Source organism: Ipomoea triloba, chromosome 12, assembly GCF_003576645.1.
Source record: "Ipomoea triloba cultivar NCNSP0323 chromosome 12, ASM357664v1".
In the NCBI taxonomy this organism is placed as follows: Eukaryota; Viridiplantae; Streptophyta; class Magnoliopsida; order Solanales; family Convolvulaceae; genus Ipomoea; species Ipomoea triloba.
This window is the reverse complement of record NC_044927.1, coordinates 20,346,486-20,367,913: the sequence shown is the minus strand read 5'-3', so window position 1 is coordinate 20,367,913 and position 21,428 is coordinate 20,346,486. Positions and strand designations below refer to the sequence as shown.

Below are 21,428 nucleotides of genomic sequence, written 5' to 3'. Positions count from 1 at the left end.
ATTGCCCAAATCCCAACTGTTAATTTTTATTTGAATTCACATGTTTTTTTCTTTATCCTATTAGAACGGTACAAAAGGAAACTTAAAGAACATGAGTTTCACGCAATTTAGGCACATATAATCATTATTATTGTAAAATTGCGTGACACCAAGTAGTATATTCAATAAGATATTAAATAGCAAGCTACTTCATACACCCACACATATTTACACTTATAATAAAAGCCAATAATGTTAGACCCTTAACTGAAACTAAAAAAATGTTAGTGTAATAGTCCGCTTTAACATATTGTACTTTGCGTTCTTCTTATTGTGCAACCTCCAATTCAATTCCTACACTTATAATAAGAGCCAATAATGTTAGACCCTTAACTGAAACTAAAAAAATGTTGGTGTAATAGTCCGCTTTAACATATTGTACTTTGCGTTCTTCTTATTGTGCAACCTCCAATTCAATTCCTAATATATCCTAATCTTTTATAATTTTACTAAATTTTTTCGTTAAATATAACGGAAGTTTAACATTACATTTTTTAGGCAATTTAATTTGTTTCTTTATTGCAGTTTTCAAACAAATTGGCAATATTCTATAATACAATTCTGTATATATTCCTAACTTAAAATTAGAATATTGAACTCTTAATAAGATTCTATAATACAATTTTGTATAGATTCTTAACTAAACCATTATTCTACTCAAAACATCATAATATAAACCCCTCCCATCCTCACTGGTATTCACCCAAAACTAAACCTAACATATTTTGCAACATACCATCTACTTGACATTCTATAGGTATGATTGTCAAAATATTATTATCATGCTAATTCTATTATTTGTATTTGTTATATTATTTGTATTTGTACTCATAATGATTATAATTTAAAAAAAAATCAATGATAGTATACTCATTAATTAGTATAACTTCAATATCGTTATGCAAATATATCTATTGTATAATATGTTCATCTATACTTGTATCATTGTATGTAATGTTGTGGTTCTCATTATATTCATCTATAATCTACACTCTTTTTTTTTTTGAAAAATAATCTACACATTTTAGTTACTCCTAACTCCCTAATCTATGGTTTTTGAATTTATGTTGTGGTTCTCATTATATATATTATTTCATAACATCATTTATGAACATATTTTCCATGACACAAAGATATTAGTAATGACAAATGCAGTAAAGTTAATTGATATTGACACACAAACTGTGGGCTGGAGTTGTACAGTTCATGTTATTAAGAAAAACGAACCAAAAAGCGCTATTGAAATGCCTGAGAAAAAGTATATGCTCATCGTACTTGAGGATGAAACAGTAAGTAAATAGTAAAATTTTCTCCCATTATTATTATTATTATTATTTTATTTTTATCATTAGTATTATTATTATTGTTATTATTATTATTATGAAGATGCTCTCATTCACCACCAACGTCATTGTAAATGCTATATCTAAATGCAAGGAACTCGGTTCAATCAATAATGTTTGATAATGACATTGGAATGTATGATATCACTTTACAAACCAATAAATGGTACATCATCTCAAATGTTATTGTCAAACCTGTCCGGACTAACTATAAAGTACTTGAGCACAAATACAATTACACATGAATTTTAAATGGTTGAACCGGTGTCCAAACAAGTGACAATGATGACACGCCATTTGCTCCCATGTAAGTGGTTTATTTGTTTCTACTTATTTTAGTTGCAATTTAGCTATTTACAATCTCGTTACGTTTTATTAAAATATATAAGCATCGAGACTATTTCTTTGATTTTTATTAATTTAACATTTTTTTTCTCTTTCATTATTATATGACTATTTTAACCAATTAAAAAACACTAATTTAAAAATACGCATTGGACATTGGTTTAATCGCGCAACGCACTTGTGATAACTAGTTTATTTAATAGTAAAGTAAATAAGTAAAGGGAATTCAATTTAAGTTTGTAATGATAATAGTTAATATAATTGCCATCATAAATTAACTAAAATAGTATCGATGCTTATTTTAATATAAAACATAAGGGCCTATCATGATCAACCATTAGAAAGAATAGTTGGATAAACAATACTAATTTGAGTAGGTTAAATTAATGTATCCTAGTACGCTTTTATTAAGGCTCGGAATTGTCTTCATATTCTCCATCTTTAGTAAAAATTAGTTTCTTTTTTTTGCTGGTTGTGTCTCTATTGCATCTTGTTTAGTGGTGGTAGTGAATGAAAATGATTTGTGTAATGATGTTAGGATATATGATAGTATGATACCATGTGTTTTCCTTGTTATGTATAGGATTGAGACCGCAATTGTATTATGTATTCCTCATATTGTATCAAGGTATTTATGCTACTCTTGAAGTTTCGAGAATATCTTATTAGTTTTGATTATGCCTAATTCGTCATTAACAATTTGTATTTTGTATTAGAAATGTACTTTATTCCTTCCAGAAACCAAATAATGAAAGACAATTTACACTTCATACATGACCTATATTTGATTCCATGCACATTCTATTTCTTCATGAATAAAATTCATATTTATCTAAAATTCATTTTGTGAACCAATTTTCGAACTATTTTAGGTTTCATAATCATAATTAATATAATGACCTCGTTGAGTTTCACCAAGACGGCCGCTAATTGTGCTAATGACAATAATTTTAAGTGATCTTTGACTAAGTGAAGACATATAGCTTACTTTAATGAAACATTATATACATTTCTAACGCTCTTTTTCAACCTAGGATAATTTTGGCAATTCCATCAGGGCCAAACATTAACGGAAGTACGAAGTTAATAATTCCATCGGCGTCAAACATTAACAGAGCCATGGGGCTATTTAAGAGAATAATCAATAATAATTAAAGGTAAGATAGGAAAATTAGTTAAAATATTTAATCAGAAATTGATATGAACCATTCATTTTAGAAAGTAATTACACCAATATTTTTTTGTTCTCGTTAAGGGCCTAACTTTATGAGTTTTTTCCAAAATGGTCATTCGACTATTGCTCATTCTCAATTTTGCATTTCAACTTTCAATTGCACCAAATGTGGTCCCTCGACTTTCAAAAACTCACCCAATTTGGTCCTCCGTTACATATTCCGTCAAATCAGTGTTAAAATGGAGGGCATTTTCGTCCATTTACCTATTGTTAGCCTAATAAACATTGAGAAATAGTTGAGGGACCATTTTGAGAATAGTCAAGGGACCATTTCGGGAAAAACTATTTTATTTATTACATTTTTGTTTATTTTCATTTTTTAGACTCTATAAAAGAATTTCTATACATTTTTTTTCTTACAAACATAAATAGTTAAAATCGCATCCATCCTCAAAAGTTTTAACTTTTTTACAGATTGTTTCCTCTATCTAAATATACAAACTATTCCTATGCAGATTTACAATAAGTTTCGTAAATTTCATAAATACTCATTTTTAGGCACCGATTAAAATAATTCTTAGTCACATCCATAGTACTAAAAATATTACTTTGAATTTTTTATAAATAAGATATAATATTATTAAACTCAAATAATTAAAAACAATGTGCCCACAGCACAACAGATTTTATGATTGACTTAAAAATTAACTATAAATTTTATTGTTGAATACCAATTGACAATTATTAAACATTATTTATAATAATTATTGTGTCCCGTGTAATATACTAAAATTATTATGTACGATTTTTATAATTAAGGTATAATTTAATTAAATCAAAATTATTAAAAATAATGTGTCCACATTACAAAATAAATTATACTTACCTTAATAATTAATAATTAATAAAAAAATAAGAAGAGGAAATCATATAAAAGATGTCATACAATATCTTAAATAATGTAAATTAATATAAAATTTAATAATTATTTCGAAATCAAATACAAAAAATATTGCAGTAAACATTGACGATATTTTACTTTTTAGCTCACCTGAGAAGTTTACTAGAAAAATTTACCTTTCGGTCCAATATTTTCCCTACATTTTACACGCTTTGGGTGTCTAAGCTTGAAAAAAAATATTATTTTCAATGGTAAAAGTAATATTTAATGTGATACATAGTAATTGATTGTCTATGAACATAAAAAATAATAATAATAATAATAATAATAAAATAAAAAAAGTATATGAGCATTTATGAAATTTACGAAACTTATTGTAAAACTTCATATGAATAGTATATTTAGAGGGGAAAAGTCTGTAAAGAAAGTTAAAAATTTTGAGATTGGATTGCGCGATTTTAACTATTTATATTTGTAAGAAAAATAATGTATAAAAATTTTAATTTTATAGAGTCTAAAAAATGAAAAAATGAAATAAATAAAATAGTTTTTTCCAAAATGGTCCCTTGACTATTCTCAAAATGGTCCCTCAACTATTTCTCAATGTTTATTAGGCTAACAATAGGTAAATGGACGAAAATGCCCTCCATTTTAACACTGATTTGACGGAATATGTAACGGAGGACCAAATTGGGTGAGTTTTTGAAAGTCGAGGGACCACATTTGGTGCAATTGAAAGTCGAAATGCAAAATTGAGAATGAGCAATAGTCGATGGACTATTTTGGGAAAGAACTCTAACTTTATTGACTTTTATTAAATTTGTAGATGTAAATGTTCACAATTTTATATCTCAATATACAAAATTACATTACTCAATATTCACAATTTTTGAACTCTATATTTACAACTTTGTTTTATAGATTCAAAAATTGTATTGCATGGTTGAATATAGAGTCATGAAATTGCAAATATAGAGTGTTGTAATTGTGAACATAGAATTTTAAAATTGTGAACATGGAATTGTGTAATTGTAAACATAGACCCAAGTTCACATTGCGGCGCGGTACGGAATTATTTTAGTCATTTATTTTTTTATTAATCAAAACAGCGTCGTGTTGATGTATAATTCACAATCCATTGTGGACTGCTGTCCAAAAAAATTGAGCCACCAAAAAAGGGGGTAAAAAACCTTCCCCAATTTGAATAACATGCCGAAATATGGGTCAGCATATCCATACCCGTCTCAGAGTAGACGGACCCGGATAAATTCAATCTAGAGAATAATCATCCTCTTTCTCCACACTCTGGACTCTCTTCACTTCCATTGCAGACTCAGAAAACTCCGCTTTCATGTTTGCATTACACTCCGAATAAATGTCAAAACTTCTGCGGAACCTCTATCACTTTCCGCTTTGATACAGCTCGGATAAGCAGCCATGTTTTGCTCCTCAGCTGCCTCCCCAAACACCTGCAATTCATCACCTATCTTCATTCAACGCCGCCCCAATATTCACCTCCGCAGCTCATTCATACTCAGGTTTTCACTTCAAAAGCGGCACCAAAATCTCAAATTTCCGCGAAATATCGCGAGAAGATCGCCACCGTGTTACTGCCCACGCGCAATTTTCGGCCAGGCGAAGTATTCTGAACAGTCCAATAGTAGTGGGGGTAGGGGCAACGACGATGACTTTGTGACAAGGGTTTTGAAGGAAAACCCCTCCCAAGTAGAAACCAGATATAAAGTTGGGGATAAATTACTTACTCTGAAGGAAAAAGAGGACTTGCAGAAAAATAGTTTTGATACTGGTGCCCTTGAGATTCTAAGGAGGTTAAATTTGAAGGCGTTTTCTAGGAAAAGTCAGGAAGAGGGTTATCAGGGGAAGCCAGAGGAGGTGTATTTGAAGGACATTTTGAGGGAGCATAAGGGGAAGTTGTACGTTCCAGAACAGATTTTCAGGTCTAACTTATCAGAAGAAGAGGAATTTGAGAAGAATGTGGAGGAGTTACCGAAAATGGAGTTCGAGGATTTTCAGAAGTACTTGAAGACTGATAAGGTTAAGCTGTTAACATTCAAGGAGGATAATGCTGCGAATTATGGATTTGGGTTTAGGGACTTTGTGGTGGAGTTGAAGGAAATGCCAGGCCATAAGAGCTTGCAGAGAACTAAGTGGTTAGCAATCCCATTTGTCCGATTTTATATTTTATTTTATTTTAGCTATGAGCCAGAAATCTTTAATTCACCCTGGTGTGGTTTGATTTCCTTTAGGACAATGAGGCTGGATTTGAATCAAGCACAAAGCCTCCTCAATGAGTACACTGGGCCACGGTATGAGGTTGAGAAGCAAATGATGGTACTGGGTCTCTTCTCTACTTTCGCAAACATTCATGCTGTTGGTTTTGTTATATGCTGTCACCATGGATTCCTTTGGAAGGGTTAGTTTGAGTCTTATATTACTTGAAACAAAAGTTGGAGTCTGATAAAAACAACATTACTTGGTTCTATCATTTATTAAAGAGAACACCAACAAATGGCACATATAAAATATGGATTGTTGAATTCTAAGAGAGGCTTATGGAAACTTTAAATTTGCTACTTTGTATTTGTACCTCCCCTGTCAGATTGGAAACATTAAGCAATAACCAACTGGACATCCTAGATGATCACTCTGTCTATTTCCTATAGTGATTTTTTTTGGTGGTGGTAGAAAATACTTGTTCATACTGATTAAATGCAGGAGACATAGTGTCATACTAGTAAATTAACTAACCCTTTTCTTGCTTGTTAACTTTTCTGTTTATTTAGTTATTTCAGTATTTGTTACTATCTATTGGGATGAAACTTTATGAAATAAATGCAAAAGAATGTATAATATATTCTAGAACATATAGTCTGATACTCTGACGCTTGACACTTATTTCTTGAAATTTTATGAAATCAATTTTCCCAGAAGCACTTGATGATATGACTTGGTGATGAATGTTGTATTCTTCTTGGTTTCTGCCTCTTACTTTGAACTCTCATGTGCAGACATGGGTTGGAAAATTGCCAGAGCAGCCTCATCCAGTGGCATCTAAAATATCAACTAGACTGATGGTAGAACTTGGAATGCTAACAGCTTTGATGACAGCAGCTGCAGCAATTGCTGGGAGCTACCTTGCTTCAGCAGTATTTGCTGTGACGAGCTTTGCATTTGCAGTGGCTGTATATGTTGTCTGGCCTGTTGCCAAACCATTCCTGAAGTTCTTCTCTGGCCTTGTTTTTGATGTCTTAGAGAGAGTGTGGGATAAGATTTATGATGCTTTCGCATTTGGAGTTTTCGCCAAATTCTATCAGGTTTACACTTTTGGTGGAATTTCTGCCAGTATTGAAGTGCTGAAGCCAATCCTGCTGGTATTTTTGACAATGGTTCTCCTTGTTCGTTTCACTCTTTCAAGAAGACCCAAGAACTTTAGAAAATGGGTGAGCAGTGAGCTTTAGACCTACAATTCTTATAGTGCTTTGGTTTGGTAATTTGATTGGCTTCCTAGAGTTTGATACCTTCTATGTTTCATACAGGACATATGGCAAGGAATTGAATTTTCTCAATCTAAACCACAAGCTCGTGTGGATGTTAGTTTCTCTCTCTTAGTTTTCACCCCATTCCAAAATGTTCTATTCTTCTATCCATTAAAATATCATTTTTGGCCCTTTTTTTGTTTCTAAATATATAGTGATCCTTCAGGGTTTGACAGGAGTCACATTTAATGATGTAGCCGGGATTGAGCAAGCTGTGGAAGAACTTCAAGAGGTAGTTGAAGTTTTTAACCCCTGATCCTTTCTTTTGTTTTCTGCAATTGAAACTAGCACACACATTATGAGAACAGGTGGCTCTTTTGATGGTTGTAGCCTGTAGAAAACAGCGAAGAATGTCATTTTAAAACCCTACTGAAGATCATTTGAAGTCTTACATTTGTGTGATGGTCTACATTTACCTTGCATTGGTCCGAGAATCTAGAAAATTATGCACTTAGATACTAAAATTTGTGATTGCTTTTCATTGTTTTAACTCTTTAAGCCTTTTCTTTCATTAAGTTCTAATTTCTAACTTCCTTTGTGTCTTTTGGCATATACAATGTAATTCTTGTTAGTCGTCATGGTCATTTCTCAACCTCTCAATTTTACTGCCATGCTTAAAGGCTTCTCAACCTTTAAACTGAAAGAATAATCTTGGATAATTTTCTTCTGTGTTTGGTGGTTAGTTGGTAACATACCTGAAGAATCCTGAGCTATTTGATAAAATGGGGATAAAGCCCCCACATGGAGTTCTTTTGGAGGGCCCCCCTGGATGTGGTAAGGTTAGTTTTTAATGCCTATAGCTAAAGCTTTGACTAAATACTAATAGCCTTTATATCAATTAATAAAGTACTGACTACATGCTTTCTTCAGACCCTAGTTGCCAAGGCCATAGCAGGTGAAGCTGGTGTTCCCTTCTACCAAATGGCCGGATCTGAATTTGTTGAAGTACTAGTTGGTGTTGGTGCAGCTCGCATTAGAGATTTATTCAAGAGAGCCAAGGTTCTGTCTAATCTAGTCAATAACTCTTTTTATTTGGAGGCCATATTATGACAAATCTGACATTTTATCTCAGCAAATTCTAGCAACTTTCCTAAAACAATTTTATTTGGAGGCCATATTATGACAAATCTGACATATTAGATGTAATCATATATGGAGTACTACTTTATATATTCTGAAGAATGCTGCAATTTCTTGTCTCAGGTGAATAAACCATCAGTCATTTTCATTGATGAAATTGATGCTTTGGCTACAAAGTATGGGTGTTTCTTTTACCTTATCTTAAATTTCATCTAAATATATTTCATGAATGTGGACAATGTAGAAAATTCTGTTTCTTCTGATTACAGACATCTGAAATTTTCAACTGTTTGATGAAATAATATGAATTTTCTAAATTACCTTAAATGAATAGGCGCCAAGGGATATTCAATGATTCACTTGATGATCAATATAATGCGGCTACACAAGAAAGAGAAACTACATTGAACCAGCTCTTGACTGAGCTAGATGGGTTTGACACAGGGAAAGGTGTTATATTTTTGGGGGCCACAAATCGAATGGATTTGTTAGATCCTGCGCTTCTTCGGCCTGGCAGGTTTGATCGCAAGGTCAGTATCTGCATATGGATTATGATATGTGATTATCTTCTGTTCTGTTGTTTTTTCCCCATTCTTGGGTGATCATTTAAAGTTTAGTATAACTATTCAAAGTTCTATGTATTGTATCAAGGTTTTTTGGGTGATCATAGTTGGTCAGTTATTGTATTTTTCATTTATAGGTATTTTATTTTTTCTTGACAAAATTTTCAAGAGAAGTGTTAGAATTCCTTGTTGTTGGTTCTGGACTTTAAAGACAAGTACAATATTACCACCAAAATACTGCTTAAATTCTTAAAATATTAAAGTATTGGTGCCCAGGAAATTATGCAAGTCACAAGTATTCATTTGTGTGTTAGATATGTTCTTAGTATTTTGAAATTTCTGTATCTGGTTATTTCAGTTCTATCGCACCAGAAGTCAACATCTCTGAAGTATATTGCTCTGTAACGAATGCAATACAATTTTTTATTTTTATTTTTTCAATTGCACTAGAAGTCAAAATGTCTGAGTTATGTCGATTATATTGCTATTGTAGATAAGAATTCGACCTCCCAATGCAAAAGGAAGATTGGGTATTTTGAAAGTTCATGCGCGAAAAGTAAAATTATCAGACACAGTTGATTTGACTAGTTATGCCCAGAATTTACCAGGTTAGTTTTATTCTATCTTTTATCAACTGCTAACCTGTAAGTTGTAAATACTTTGTTTTTGAGCAAATTGCCATTTTGGTCCACTAACTATATGGGTCCTGTTAATTGCAATCCATGACTTTCAAAACTGTTAATTGCATACCATGACTATTCAATTTTTATCAATTTTGGTCACTCCAGCCAAATTGGCGGCCAAATGTCGCCGGAAAGTCCTAAACCCTAAATTAATGAGGGTATTTTAGTCATTTCACGCATCTTTCTTCTTCTCCGGCGACGTGCGACTTTTTTCGACGGCGATTGTTTATAGACGAACTCGATTAATACGACGGCAGTGAGCATTTCACGGCGATCCAGAAGATGGAGAGCGATCCAGAATCCGAAGATGAGGAACTAGGGAGCGATCCAGAATCTCGCCGGATTTCACGGCGGCCGTCTACACTGTTCTCTATTTCCACTCCTCTTCTCTCCTTAGCTACGCCTACGCTGATAGTCTCAATCTACACTTCTACAAAAGGGGAGAGAGATAGATAGATAGATAGAGAGAATTGAAGGGAGTTGGAGAGCGAGAGAATGGCGAGTGGAGGATATGGTCAGGAAGTTGGAGAGCGAGAGAACGAGTTCAGCCTGGATTTAAAGGTTACCATTGGGATGGAGTTCCAAACCCGGACTATGCTCATCCAACACAAGTCCGTCAAAGCTCAGATCTGGGTCATCGCCGGCCAAATAATTTGAATAATGACAGCTGGAAAAATTCGCACATTGCCGGAGAAGAAGAAAGATGCGTGAAATGACTAAAATACCCTCATTAATTTAGGGTTTAGGACTTTTCGGCGACATTTGGCCATCAATTTGGCCGGAGTGACCAAAATTAATAAAAATTGAATGGTTATGGTATGCAATTAACAGTTTTGAAAGTCGTGGACTGCAATTAGCAGGACCCCTATAGTCAGTGGACCAAAATGACAATTTGCTCTTTGTTTTTTTATGGGCATGGAATTGTCTTAAGATACATGTTGGCGATAAGCACCTGGGAAAAATGTGGTTCACCCCATATAAATTATTTACTGTGTCAATACTTGTGTGATCTTATGTGAATGTAATTGTCTCCAGATATACTTTGACAATAATCCTTTAGGATAATATGGCCACCCTGCATTTGTGGTGATTTTGTTTGGAAAATGGTCTTACCAGTTGTACAATTGTCTTTGCATCAGGGTGGAGTGGTGCAAAACTGGCACAACTCCTCCAGGAGGCAGCTCTTGTTGCAGTTAGGAAAGGCCATAACTCTATTCTTCGCTCAGATATGGATGATGCAGTTGATAGACTGACGGTAGGACCGAAACGTGTTGGGATAGACTTGGGACATCAAGGCCAATGTCGCCGAGCTACTACTGAAGTGGGAACTGCTTTAACTTCTCACCTGCTGAGACATTATGAAAATGCAAAGGTTGAATGTTGTGATCGCATATCTATTAACCCACGAGGCCAGGTTTGATTTCTATTAACGATAGCAACTGCTCCTGAAAGTTCTTGCATCATTTATTTGTTCTATTTCTTTCTTGCATCTGCATGTTCCTGAAATGAAAGCTTTTTGTATATGCATATTTCTGGTTTATCGGAAATCATCTAACCAGGTTTTGTGCTTTGATTTTAGGCATAACATGCACTAGATTTGTTCTATAAATCTATAATGCTGAATTCTCTTGATTCGCTCTCTATTGAAAAATGATCTTGCAGACCCTCTCCCAAGTTGTCTTCCATCGTCTTGATGATGAATCGTATATGTTTGAGCGCCGACCACAATTGTTGCACCGCCTTCAGGTTTGAATCTTGCTCTTTCGACCTTGTTTTGCATCTATATTTTGATTAAAAAAAAAAAATACCAACAATTCTTTTTTATAAAGGTGTTGCTTGGAGGAAGAGCTGCTGAAGAGGTGATATATGGACGGGATACTTCAAAAGCGTCAGTGAGTTACCTTGCTGATGCAACATGGCTTGCTCGTAAAATGATAACAGTGTATGCCATTCTTGTATTACACTTGATGTTACCTTTTGGCTTCTTCGAGATTCATAGTTTCTCATGTCTCTTCGTTCTGAACAGATGGAATTTAGAAAACCCAATGACCATCCACGGTGAACCTCTACCATGGAGAAAGAGTCCCAAATTTGTGGGCCCACGTCTCGACTTTGAAGGATCACTATATGATGACTATGACCTGATTGAGCCTCCTCTCAATTTTGATCTTGATGATGATGTTTCAAAGAGGACAGAAGCACTGATACGCGATACATATGCAAAGACTCTTGCTTTGCTAAGGCAGCACCATGCTGCTTTGCTTAAAACCGTGAAGGTCTGGTGGATATTCGGACGAATTTTGTTCCCCCACCCCCACCCAAAACACTTGTTGGCTCTATTATCTGTTAATAATATGCTTTTACATCTAAGAACACTGGTTGTTTCAATGATTATTTCGTACTTTATATTTTCTGGGGAAAAGATGCTGAAACTAGTGCTCTCGGGTCTTCTGCAGGTTCTTCTTAAGCAGAAGGAGATCAGTGGAGAGGAAATCGACTTTATCCTGAGCAATTACCCTCCACATACACCGGCAAGTCTGCTACTGGAAGAGGGAGATCCTGGGAGTCTTCCCTTATTCCACCGAGAACAAGAAAAGGCCAACGAGATCGAGTACAGTCTACTGAGTTCATGAAAGCATAAACACATTTTGTTGCAAAATGAGACTGAAAGGGAAAACGAATGCCAAAATATGAATCTGGTGTTCTTTACATTGCAAATTCTGCAAATAGGGGAGAGGAGGCTTCAGAAGATGGATGCTTTTGACAAAATGCAAACCTGCAAATGAAGATTTAGGTTCCATCTATGATTAGCATTTAGGCAGAAAGAGGGGATGTAATTGTGATTATCTACACAAGAAATAACAATACGAAATTTTCAACCCACTATTCTTTTTCCTCTCATTATAATTTGATGAGTGAACTTTTTGGGATATCATGAAAATATTGGGTAATCAAATGCCCTCTAGGCTCTAGCTAGTCATATTTTGGCTCCTTGTTCAGATGAACTTTTATTATTATTATTATTATTATTATTATTATTATTATTATTATTATTATTATTATTTTATTTTTTTCAGGAATTTCAGCCCTTTTCAGGTTAATATATTGTTTTTTCCTGTGAGAGAAGATTTATTCAAATAATTTATAAAATTTGGAAGGTTATTTTGAGTTTGTTTACATCCATTATTTAAAGGATTTTTCTATAACAATTATACATACCTATCTGAAAACATTGTGAATTTAAATTATATCTATGATTTTTGTCCATATTTTTAGTGCTAATAGATTTTAATATCAAGTTTAAAATTTGTGTACATCACACCAAGTACCATTAATATACACACCAACTTTTTTATAAAGTAGTTTAAGTGTCAAATCTTTTAAATGAAATTTGATCATATTTTATGGGGTCTATTTAAAGGTAATGATTAATCTGTTTATCCCATTATTTAGTCAATAATTATTTATGCAATTATTCTAGAGGTTTAAAGAAGCCTTTATAAAAAAGATTTATTAACTGAAATTTACAAGAAAAAAAAAAAAAGAAGAAGAAGAAGAAAGAAAAAGTAATGTTTTTAAGTACATTGGGCTAAATAATGAGTTTGTGCAAAATGGAATATATGCATAAAATATTAATGGAGTTTAAATGTAGATGAATTTTTGTTTATTTTGATGAAAATTGAATTAACTGGTAAGCAAAATTAATAATTGCAAACCTAAATTATGGTAATTAACTAAATTGAAATTGAAAAATGAATACCCCTAATCAGAAACCAAAAAGTGATTTATCTATTTTTAATATATATAATAAAAGGAAACAAAAATTTAAATAAAAAGTAAACAGATTTGACTCTGATATTAAAATATTTAATCCAACACCATGATAGTCATAGTGCATCATCATGCAAAATTGCTTATGCCCTCAAATAGATTCACGCAAGTGTCAATAAGGATTTTTAGAATTTGATTTCTAATTGATTTTTTGAATAACTGTAGGGAGCAACTCTCTAGCTCAATCCTATCGTCTTTCCCTTAGCGCAAAATCACAAACACAAATCATGATATTGGATACAAGATCGAAGTTTCCAAGTGTTTAGGGCGTAATTAAGAAGTAATTGTATTCTTTGCGGTGCTAACAACTAGAAGAAATATTACAACTATAAAATGAATATACATTTTGACATAGTTTCAATATTCTTTATGTGAATTACTTGTCTAAAGCATTTGAGCAATCCTTATTTATACATAAGAGAATATTATGTATCATATATCATTGCTTATTGGCTTGTCACCATTTGCGGTGGATCACTGCTTAACCTGCCCAAACCCATAATGGACCAATGATCTTGGTCTACGCAAGAGTCTATCCAAATATCATAACTCTAACACATTATAAATTACTCGGAGCTCTATTACAATATTTGATACAATTCTTATCTTATAGCTAGATATTCTACATATCCACTCATTAAAACTATTTCTAACCGCCCCCTTTGCAACGATATTTTAGCTGATCTTTTACACCATCGTCCACCTTCACTTTTATAGAAGATGCCAAAGACCTTTTATAACTAATAAACACTTATATTTAATTCTAAAATGTAATCACTTCTCATAATAGTTCACCAAAAAGTTATTGATAGCAATCAAATAGTTAAGAAAAATTATGATCATAAAATTCATAATTTCGTCAATACAAGATTAACCGCCTTAAGCAAAAACCACACTCCAAGGCATATAATAGAGAACATGATTTTCCAATAATATTTACTTTTAGATATTTTATTGAAAGACGTAAGGGTCTGTTATTCATTTTGTTTTTAACATAATATCTTTGGGAGTAATCTTAGAAAAATAAGATTTGTATTTTATCTTATAATTGTAAAATTTTGTGTTTTTAATACAATAATACCTAACTTTGTGTCTAAAATTTCTTCCATATTCCCTTGAGTTCTTGTGCCATATCTTAGACCATCTCTAAAGAAGACAACAAATTGACATTTAGGCAAAAAATTTGACGTGAGTGACTTCCAATGAACACAGTAAAACGGAAAAATATTTGTCGTGAGTGAATAGTATTGCACCATATTTGCCGTAGTACTGTTGATACTGTTCAGCAACGACAAAAATTGACATTTTTTTTTATTAGTTTTGCCCTAATTCTTTTTTATTAATTTCTTTTGTATCCTCTTTGTTTAGAGTTATATTCACATATTTTGTTAAATACTTAGACATAAATTGTCTATTATTAAAAATAAATTATATAATTTGAATTGAAAGATTTCATAAAGACGAATAAAACACAACTAATATTGAATATAGATTAAATAAATATGTAATGGATGCTATATGCTATATTTTTTAGGAATAAAAATATTATTTGCATTATAAATATATTTTATATTTAAATAATTAAAGTATTAATATAAAGTTTAATTTATGAGAAAACAAATTATTTTAGTGAAGGAATAAAATTTGGTGTGAATGTGTTAGAGATAGAAAAAGTTTTGGTGTAAGAATATGTTGGGAATATCACTTTTAGGGGGCATTTTGTTCACGGAATGTTAGATTATCTTGGGAATGTTAGATTGCTAAGAATGTTAGATAACTGGGAATGTTAGATTCTTCTGTTTGGTTTAAAATTGAAATAGGTAAATAAGACAACAGAAATAAGATAAATTGATTAAAATGCCAAAAGCTCAATATTAGTAATAAGATAAGGGATGTGAGATTACCTAAGAAATTGGGGTGTGTCTCACATTCCCTTCCAATAGCTAAAAACTTCATCGGGAGGTTATGTTACATTCCATGGGAATCTTACATAACTTCAACCAAACATGGGAATCTTATATTCCTAAGCAAATATAACATTAGTTATCTTATATAATTTGAACCAAATGCCCCCTTAGTGTAAAATTTGGTGCACAATTTGATGTTTTGAATTGGAGATGACCTTATATGGTTTCAAGTTAAGTGTAATTTAATTTGTATCTACGAAACATTTTAAGGAGATTTCGGCCCTGTTTGGTAAATGGCTGTTGGCTGTTTGGGTTAGAAGGTATGATTTGTTAATAATATTAGCTGATTGTAGAAAGTTGTTTGATAAATTAGCTGTTAGCTGATAGCTGTTTGATATAATTTCTTTTCTCAAAAAGCTAATTGAAAATGCTGCTTTGAGTGCCTTTTGAATTTTAGCATTTTGGAGTTGCAAAAAGCTTATTAACCAAACAACTAATAGTGGTCAAATAAGCCAAAATTGACTGATAGACTTATTATTTACCAAACAGGGCCTTCATCTTGTGACAATAGCTTTTATGATAAGTCTTGTGTGAATCCCTATTCGAAAACTTTCTTCTAGGCCATCTACATTAGTTACTTTTACAAAGTTTTTACACAAATTTTAAGAAAAGTAGAGTGATGTGGATGAGCGTGAAGGTAGAAAGAGAAAATAAAAATGCCTCCGGCAAGGTATTGGGATTTTGTAGGTTGGGGCGTCCCATCACTTTAAGTAAGAAAGCATTTATTGTCGCGTGAAGAGCAATGTTGCGTCCAGCCTGACACGTTAACACATGATCTGATCCTTTTTATTTTTTAATTTCAGAATTGTTTTTTTTTCTTCTTTCATATCATTTTTTCTTTTCTAACCACACATCCGAAAACTTCTCAAAAATTACAACAAAAATCCCACTATGAGGATGACCTTAGTGAAAGATTTGTTTGGGATTTCATATGCTGTTCTAAGATGACATTTTTTTTTCAACTTGATTATTAAAGATGTGTGAAGTGAGGGATGGATAAGCCACCTTAATATCAACATCAACAAATAGTTTCGCATTATCACATCAACGATAATTGAAACATTACACATAAAACATATTAATTACAATTTCTTTTTTTAGCCCAAATATATTTTTTAAAAACCATTCACCTTGTGTTCAGATGACACTTTTGTAATTATTCTTGAGAGAATGTCACATGATTGAACTCCAGTGGTAGAGTATTAGCTCTTTAAGCTGCAACAGATAGAGAAACTACAGAACATAATAGATATTACCTTGTAATATAGTCAATAGTATTAAAAAAAATGTTATTTTAATTTAAAAGTTCAATTTAATATTTTAGAAATAAATAAATAGCGTGTTTGACTTTTATCTCTCTCGATTTTAAGTTTTAACCTATCTTTCAAAAGAAAGGGGGCTATTAATGAGTAATGGGAATGGACCAAACAGGTCACAGCACGGTTAACTGGTACTCTGGTAGTGGTAGGTAGCATGAAATCTTGAAGTTAAATGAAATCCCCAAAGTACCCTTTAGCTCCCACTATATATTGATTTGACCCACCAATCCGTAGACTTCCTCTGTAACCGCCTTCCCCCCTCTCTCCGCCGGAAAACTTCTCTCAGTACATGGCTAAGCCGTAGGGTTTCAAAGCAGAGAGCGGACAAGGGGCATAACAATTTCCGTGGATACCAAGGAAATATCTTTCTATATTTGGAAAATTTTATTTATTTTTTTGTTCAATTTTTTTTTTGGGGGGGGTTAATTTCTACAGTTGAATTTGCCGTAGAGAAAAGCTAGGGTTTCTGTTCATGAACTGCTGCGAAGCCAGTTTAATGTATTATGAATGGAGTGTAGCCTTCTCTTTTCCGGCGATTTCTTCGTAGCGCTTACAGCCACCGCACTTTGCTGCCTCTTCGCCGTCGCTCTATTCTCCTTCCGATCAAAATCCAGGAAGCAATCGAAATCAGAATCCAAGGCCTCTGTTTGTTCCTGTTCCTGTAAGGCGAACGGCAGTGTGGAAACGGCGGCGTATTTGAACGGCGGGGGGAGTTTCGGTCCTGGTGGTAGTGGTGGTGGGAAAGAGATGGTTGAGAGTGGACCTGTGGCACTGGCCGCGGCGGAGAGGCTGACCGGGGCGTCGATGATGGAACAGCTGGTTCCGGAGATCACGACTCATGCGCTCAGCTACTTGGATTATCCGAGTCTTTGTCGGCTGTCAATGACGAATTCGCTAATGCGGAAGGCTGCAAATGACGACAATGCGTGGAAGGCTCTATATCATAAGGTCCAATTTCCAGATTTATTAACAGCTTTATTCTTCTTCGAAGCTTTATATTTGGTTTGTGGTTCAACATTATTATATGCAAATGCACTCCGCAGTAATTTTATCAGCTGTAAATGGTACTGTATTATATTGTGGTGAAAATTTACTTTCTGACTGGCTTGCATAGATTGCTGAATTGATGTTAGATAGATATAATTACCATTTTTTCATGAAAAGAATGGAAAAAGGCATGTTTACTAGCTTGTTCTTTTGCTTGAATATATGCAAGTTATGTGTATAATGAAACGACCATTTCATAAAACCCATTGGATCTTAGTTTAGAAATGTGAGAACTGAGTCTTGCACTCCCTTATTGTGCTTCTAGGATTTCACATTGGAGCAGGATAGTGTGACACCAGTTAATGGATGGAAAGCATACTATGCAGCTACAAGAGCCATTATGAACACCAATGCTGAGTTTTTTAAGATCATCAAGGAGAAATCAGTGCCTGCAATGGGTCGTTTTTGGCTCAAGGCTGATTATGTAAAGTGTTTTCACGCCAATGGAGAGTTCTTTACAGGGTAAGTGGCATTCCATCTTGTCAATCTATTTGCAATTTGATATTTTTTAATTGCATTATATTTGTGTGTGTGGTGGTGTATTGTGCTGAACCAAGTTGATACTACTTGGTACAAGTGTACATCTCCAAAAGCATACATGGTTGTAAAACCCACTGGTACCCATTTACATTAGACTCTCTCTATATTGTGCATCAGAAGTGGAAGACTCATTGACAAAGCTTGAAACAATTTAGCTGATATGAACTTTGATGCTTTCAAAGATATATTGAATAAGGCATGTGCACTATTATGCATTCTATCTTGGTGATAGCTATACTGATCCCATTGAAATGCTGTTCAATATCTAGTTTTATTTAAATTTGGCAATGAACTGCACTTAAGCTTTTCTACTAGTTCTTCTATTCCAATTTGCTTGTGTTTTCATTTTAATTTTTTTGGAGGTTTGATTATTTACTTATTTATTTCTGTAGTGTTTTTGGTTGGATATCCGGTGAATTGAATTGAATATTTAACACTTTTGAAATGACTATTAAGAGAAAGATAGAGTATGTAATTAGGGTGTAGAACTGTGTTTTTAGTTTTGACTTTTGATTTGGGAAATGAAAAAGACAATAGTAAATATGGCATTCGAAAACTTATCGAAGTGAATTGTTTTCCATTTTTAGAAAACTGATTTTGTGTTTGACAATCAAATAAATAACTAACTAGAGTGCAACTTTGATGCACTGCAAGATAATGTTCATTATACTCTGCTGTCCCTGAATACAAAATATGTTATGTTAGTCAATAGATATTTGCTGTTTGGCAAGATTTAAAACCAGTTGTTAACTATATATGCTGTTCAATTTCTGCTTATACAGTTATAATGCAGTGATGGAAAGCTGGCAGGGTGCTTTTAACTGGGAGCAAAGTGCTGATTTCCAGATTCGGGATGTGAGGATAAGGGTGTTTCCAGATGCTGCTTGGGTCACCATGAAAGCTTATCTTCAGCACCCTGCACGGCCATTTCACATGACTAATGTTTTTGAATCCCATAATGGGAGGTGGTACATGGTGCATCATCACTGTTCAATAATGCTTCTCCATGGAGGTCCAGAGCAACAAATTGTGCAGGGATAATTAGCTGCAAGCATGATAGAAGATGACAATTTATAAATTAGAGAAAGCTTGTATAGTTTTGCTTTATATTAGGAGTGACTCACTTTGGAATATCTCCATAATTCCGTATGTATTTACTTTTCTCTAGTTTTAGGTTCTGGTGGAAGAGAAATCTCAAGTTACTTGCCACCCCGATTTTCCAGGTACTGATAATCATGGCCATGTACATGCACAGGATGAGATTTTTTTTTTTTTTTTTCTTTTACGTCTTTCTTTTTGGAAATTTGGAATTGACTTGTATGAAAGTCGGGGTATTCTGTTTCAACTTTCAAGTGAGAACTGAAATCTTTTATCACAAAAATGTGGTAAAGGTTATGAATGAAAATATTGTAAGCCTAGAAAGGTGCGCTTGTTGTGGTTGAAACAGTCAACTTTTTGGAACAATGCCTATTAGGGTGAAGGGATTATTGAGTTACTTGTAATGCCAAAGAATTGTGTAATTTTTCTGCCTTCCTACATAACTTTTGAAAGAAGAAGCTGCCAACTGGTGAAATCACAAATGTGAACCTACTTGTATAATTAAGGGTTAACAAGTGCCTAAATAGCAACCGTTTAGACCTGGCAATTTGGATAAATAGATTTGTTAATGGATTGATATGAACAAGATAACCATAGATGTAGCTGTTAAACATGACAAGGATTTGGGCTCTAAAGTTCGACACCAAGGGTCTGTTTATTAATAGAAAACTGTTTTCTGTTTTCTATTTTTCAATTTTTTAGTTTTCATTCTCTGTTTTTCATTCTCTGTTTTCTGTTTAGAAAACTTGTTTACTAACACTTATTTTTTCAAATTTATTTTTTCAAATTAACGTTATAAAAATAAGAATAAGTTTAATTTCGAGTTATTTTTAGATCTTATATTTAAAATATTTTAAGATATATTTGGTTTAAATAGAATAAATATATATTTTACTTTGAAGTCCAATATATGTAAAAAAAAAAAAATTACATTTGATATCCGGACCAAATTTATATATGTATATAACATAAATAAAAATATATTTGAACCAATAACCTATTAAATTCACAAAAAATTTAGTTTAGATAATATTAATATTTTTTGAGCTAATATTTAAAATATGTTTGGATATATTCATTTGAATGACATGTATGTAATGTATAATTTTTATTTTGAATTCTAATATAGTAATATATGTGTGAAATTTCGATATCTGATATATGGACCAAAATCAATAATCAATTGAGTTCAATCAAAATATAAAGTGTGGTATAGATTTCAATTTTTAATTTAGATAATGTGAATGATGTATAATTTTAAGCATAATCAAATAAGTTATGTTTAAATAAATAATGTAAATAGAAAAGATAGAAGATAATGATAAGTAAAAGAAGATGATAATAAATGTAATCATAGTAATGAATAAATATGTAAGTAGATAATGGTGAGAATGTGGTTATAATGACATATAGTCTAATAGATAATAGCTGATGCTGTTTTCCATTTAGAAAACAGTTTTTTTTATAGTGTTTCAGTTTTCTAGAAAACTGAAAAATTATTTCCTGTTTTCAAAATAGAAAACTGTGCTAGTAAACATGTTTTCTGTTTTATGTTCTCCAGTTTTCAAAATTTCCAGAAAATTAGAGAAAATTTCCGGTTAGTAAACGCACCCCAAATGTTTTTGGAGTTTAGAGAGAGGTAATATTCATTTATTTTAAGTATTGTAATATTTTTAAAATATGAAGTATTTGTTTCTTATGATCCTACTATTTTTAGTTTAAGTCTTCGTGGTGTACAAACACCCATGAGGAGCATTGCATCCTTTCCAAGTTTGAATTATGACAGAATGATGGAGCAAATTGAAAGTCCTACTCAAGATATGAAAACTATCGATTAAATTTACCAAACCAGAGAGGTACTTGGCTTGTGTGGTTTGTGTTGTTATTTACTATATATAAATCTATTGTATTAGGTTTTAAAAAGTAAGCATGTTGTATTTA

The 21,428-nt window shown here is 32.7% G+C and overlaps 2 protein-coding genes across 3 annotated transcripts; both read left to right on the top strand.

The window, feature by feature from the left end:
- Positions 1-5,090: 5,090 nt before the first annotated feature.
- Positions 5,091-12,665, top strand: LOC115999082 (probable inactive ATP-dependent zinc metalloprotease FTSHI 1, chloroplastic). The gene is made up of 15 exons (XM_031238841.1): positions 5,091-5,973; positions 6,070-6,154; positions 6,832-7,263; positions 7,360-7,413; positions 7,526-7,591; positions 8,043-8,138; positions 8,230-8,358; positions 8,563-8,615; positions 8,774-8,969; positions 9,496-9,610; positions 10,825-11,099; positions 11,348-11,431; positions 11,515-11,627; positions 11,712-11,961; positions 12,142-12,665. Exons 1-15 carry the CDS (start codon positions 5,240-5,242, stop codon positions 12,316-12,318), a joined length of 2,859 nt encoding a protein of 952 aa, XP_031094701.1. The 5' UTR covers positions 5,091-5,239; the 3' UTR covers positions 12,319-12,665.
- Positions 12,666-17,029: 4,364 nt separating this feature from the next.
- Positions 17,030-19,807, top strand: LOC115998155 (F-box protein SKIP8-like). Of its 2 annotated transcripts, none has more exons than XM_031237644.1 (3): positions 17,030-17,750; positions 18,115-18,311; positions 19,183-19,360. In XM_031237644.1, the coding sequence occupies exons 1-3, from the start codon at positions 17,310-17,312 to the stop codon at positions 19,208-19,210; spliced, it is 666 nt and encodes a 221-aa protein (XP_031093504.1). In that variant the 5' UTR covers positions 17,030-17,309; the 3' UTR covers positions 19,211-19,360. The 2 variants fall into 2 exon arrangements, with proteins under 2 accessions (XP_031093504.1, XP_031093503.1); XM_031237643.1 differs by having other exon boundaries at positions 17,031-17,750; positions 19,172-19,807.
- Positions 19,808-21,428: the final 1,621 nt, after the last annotated feature.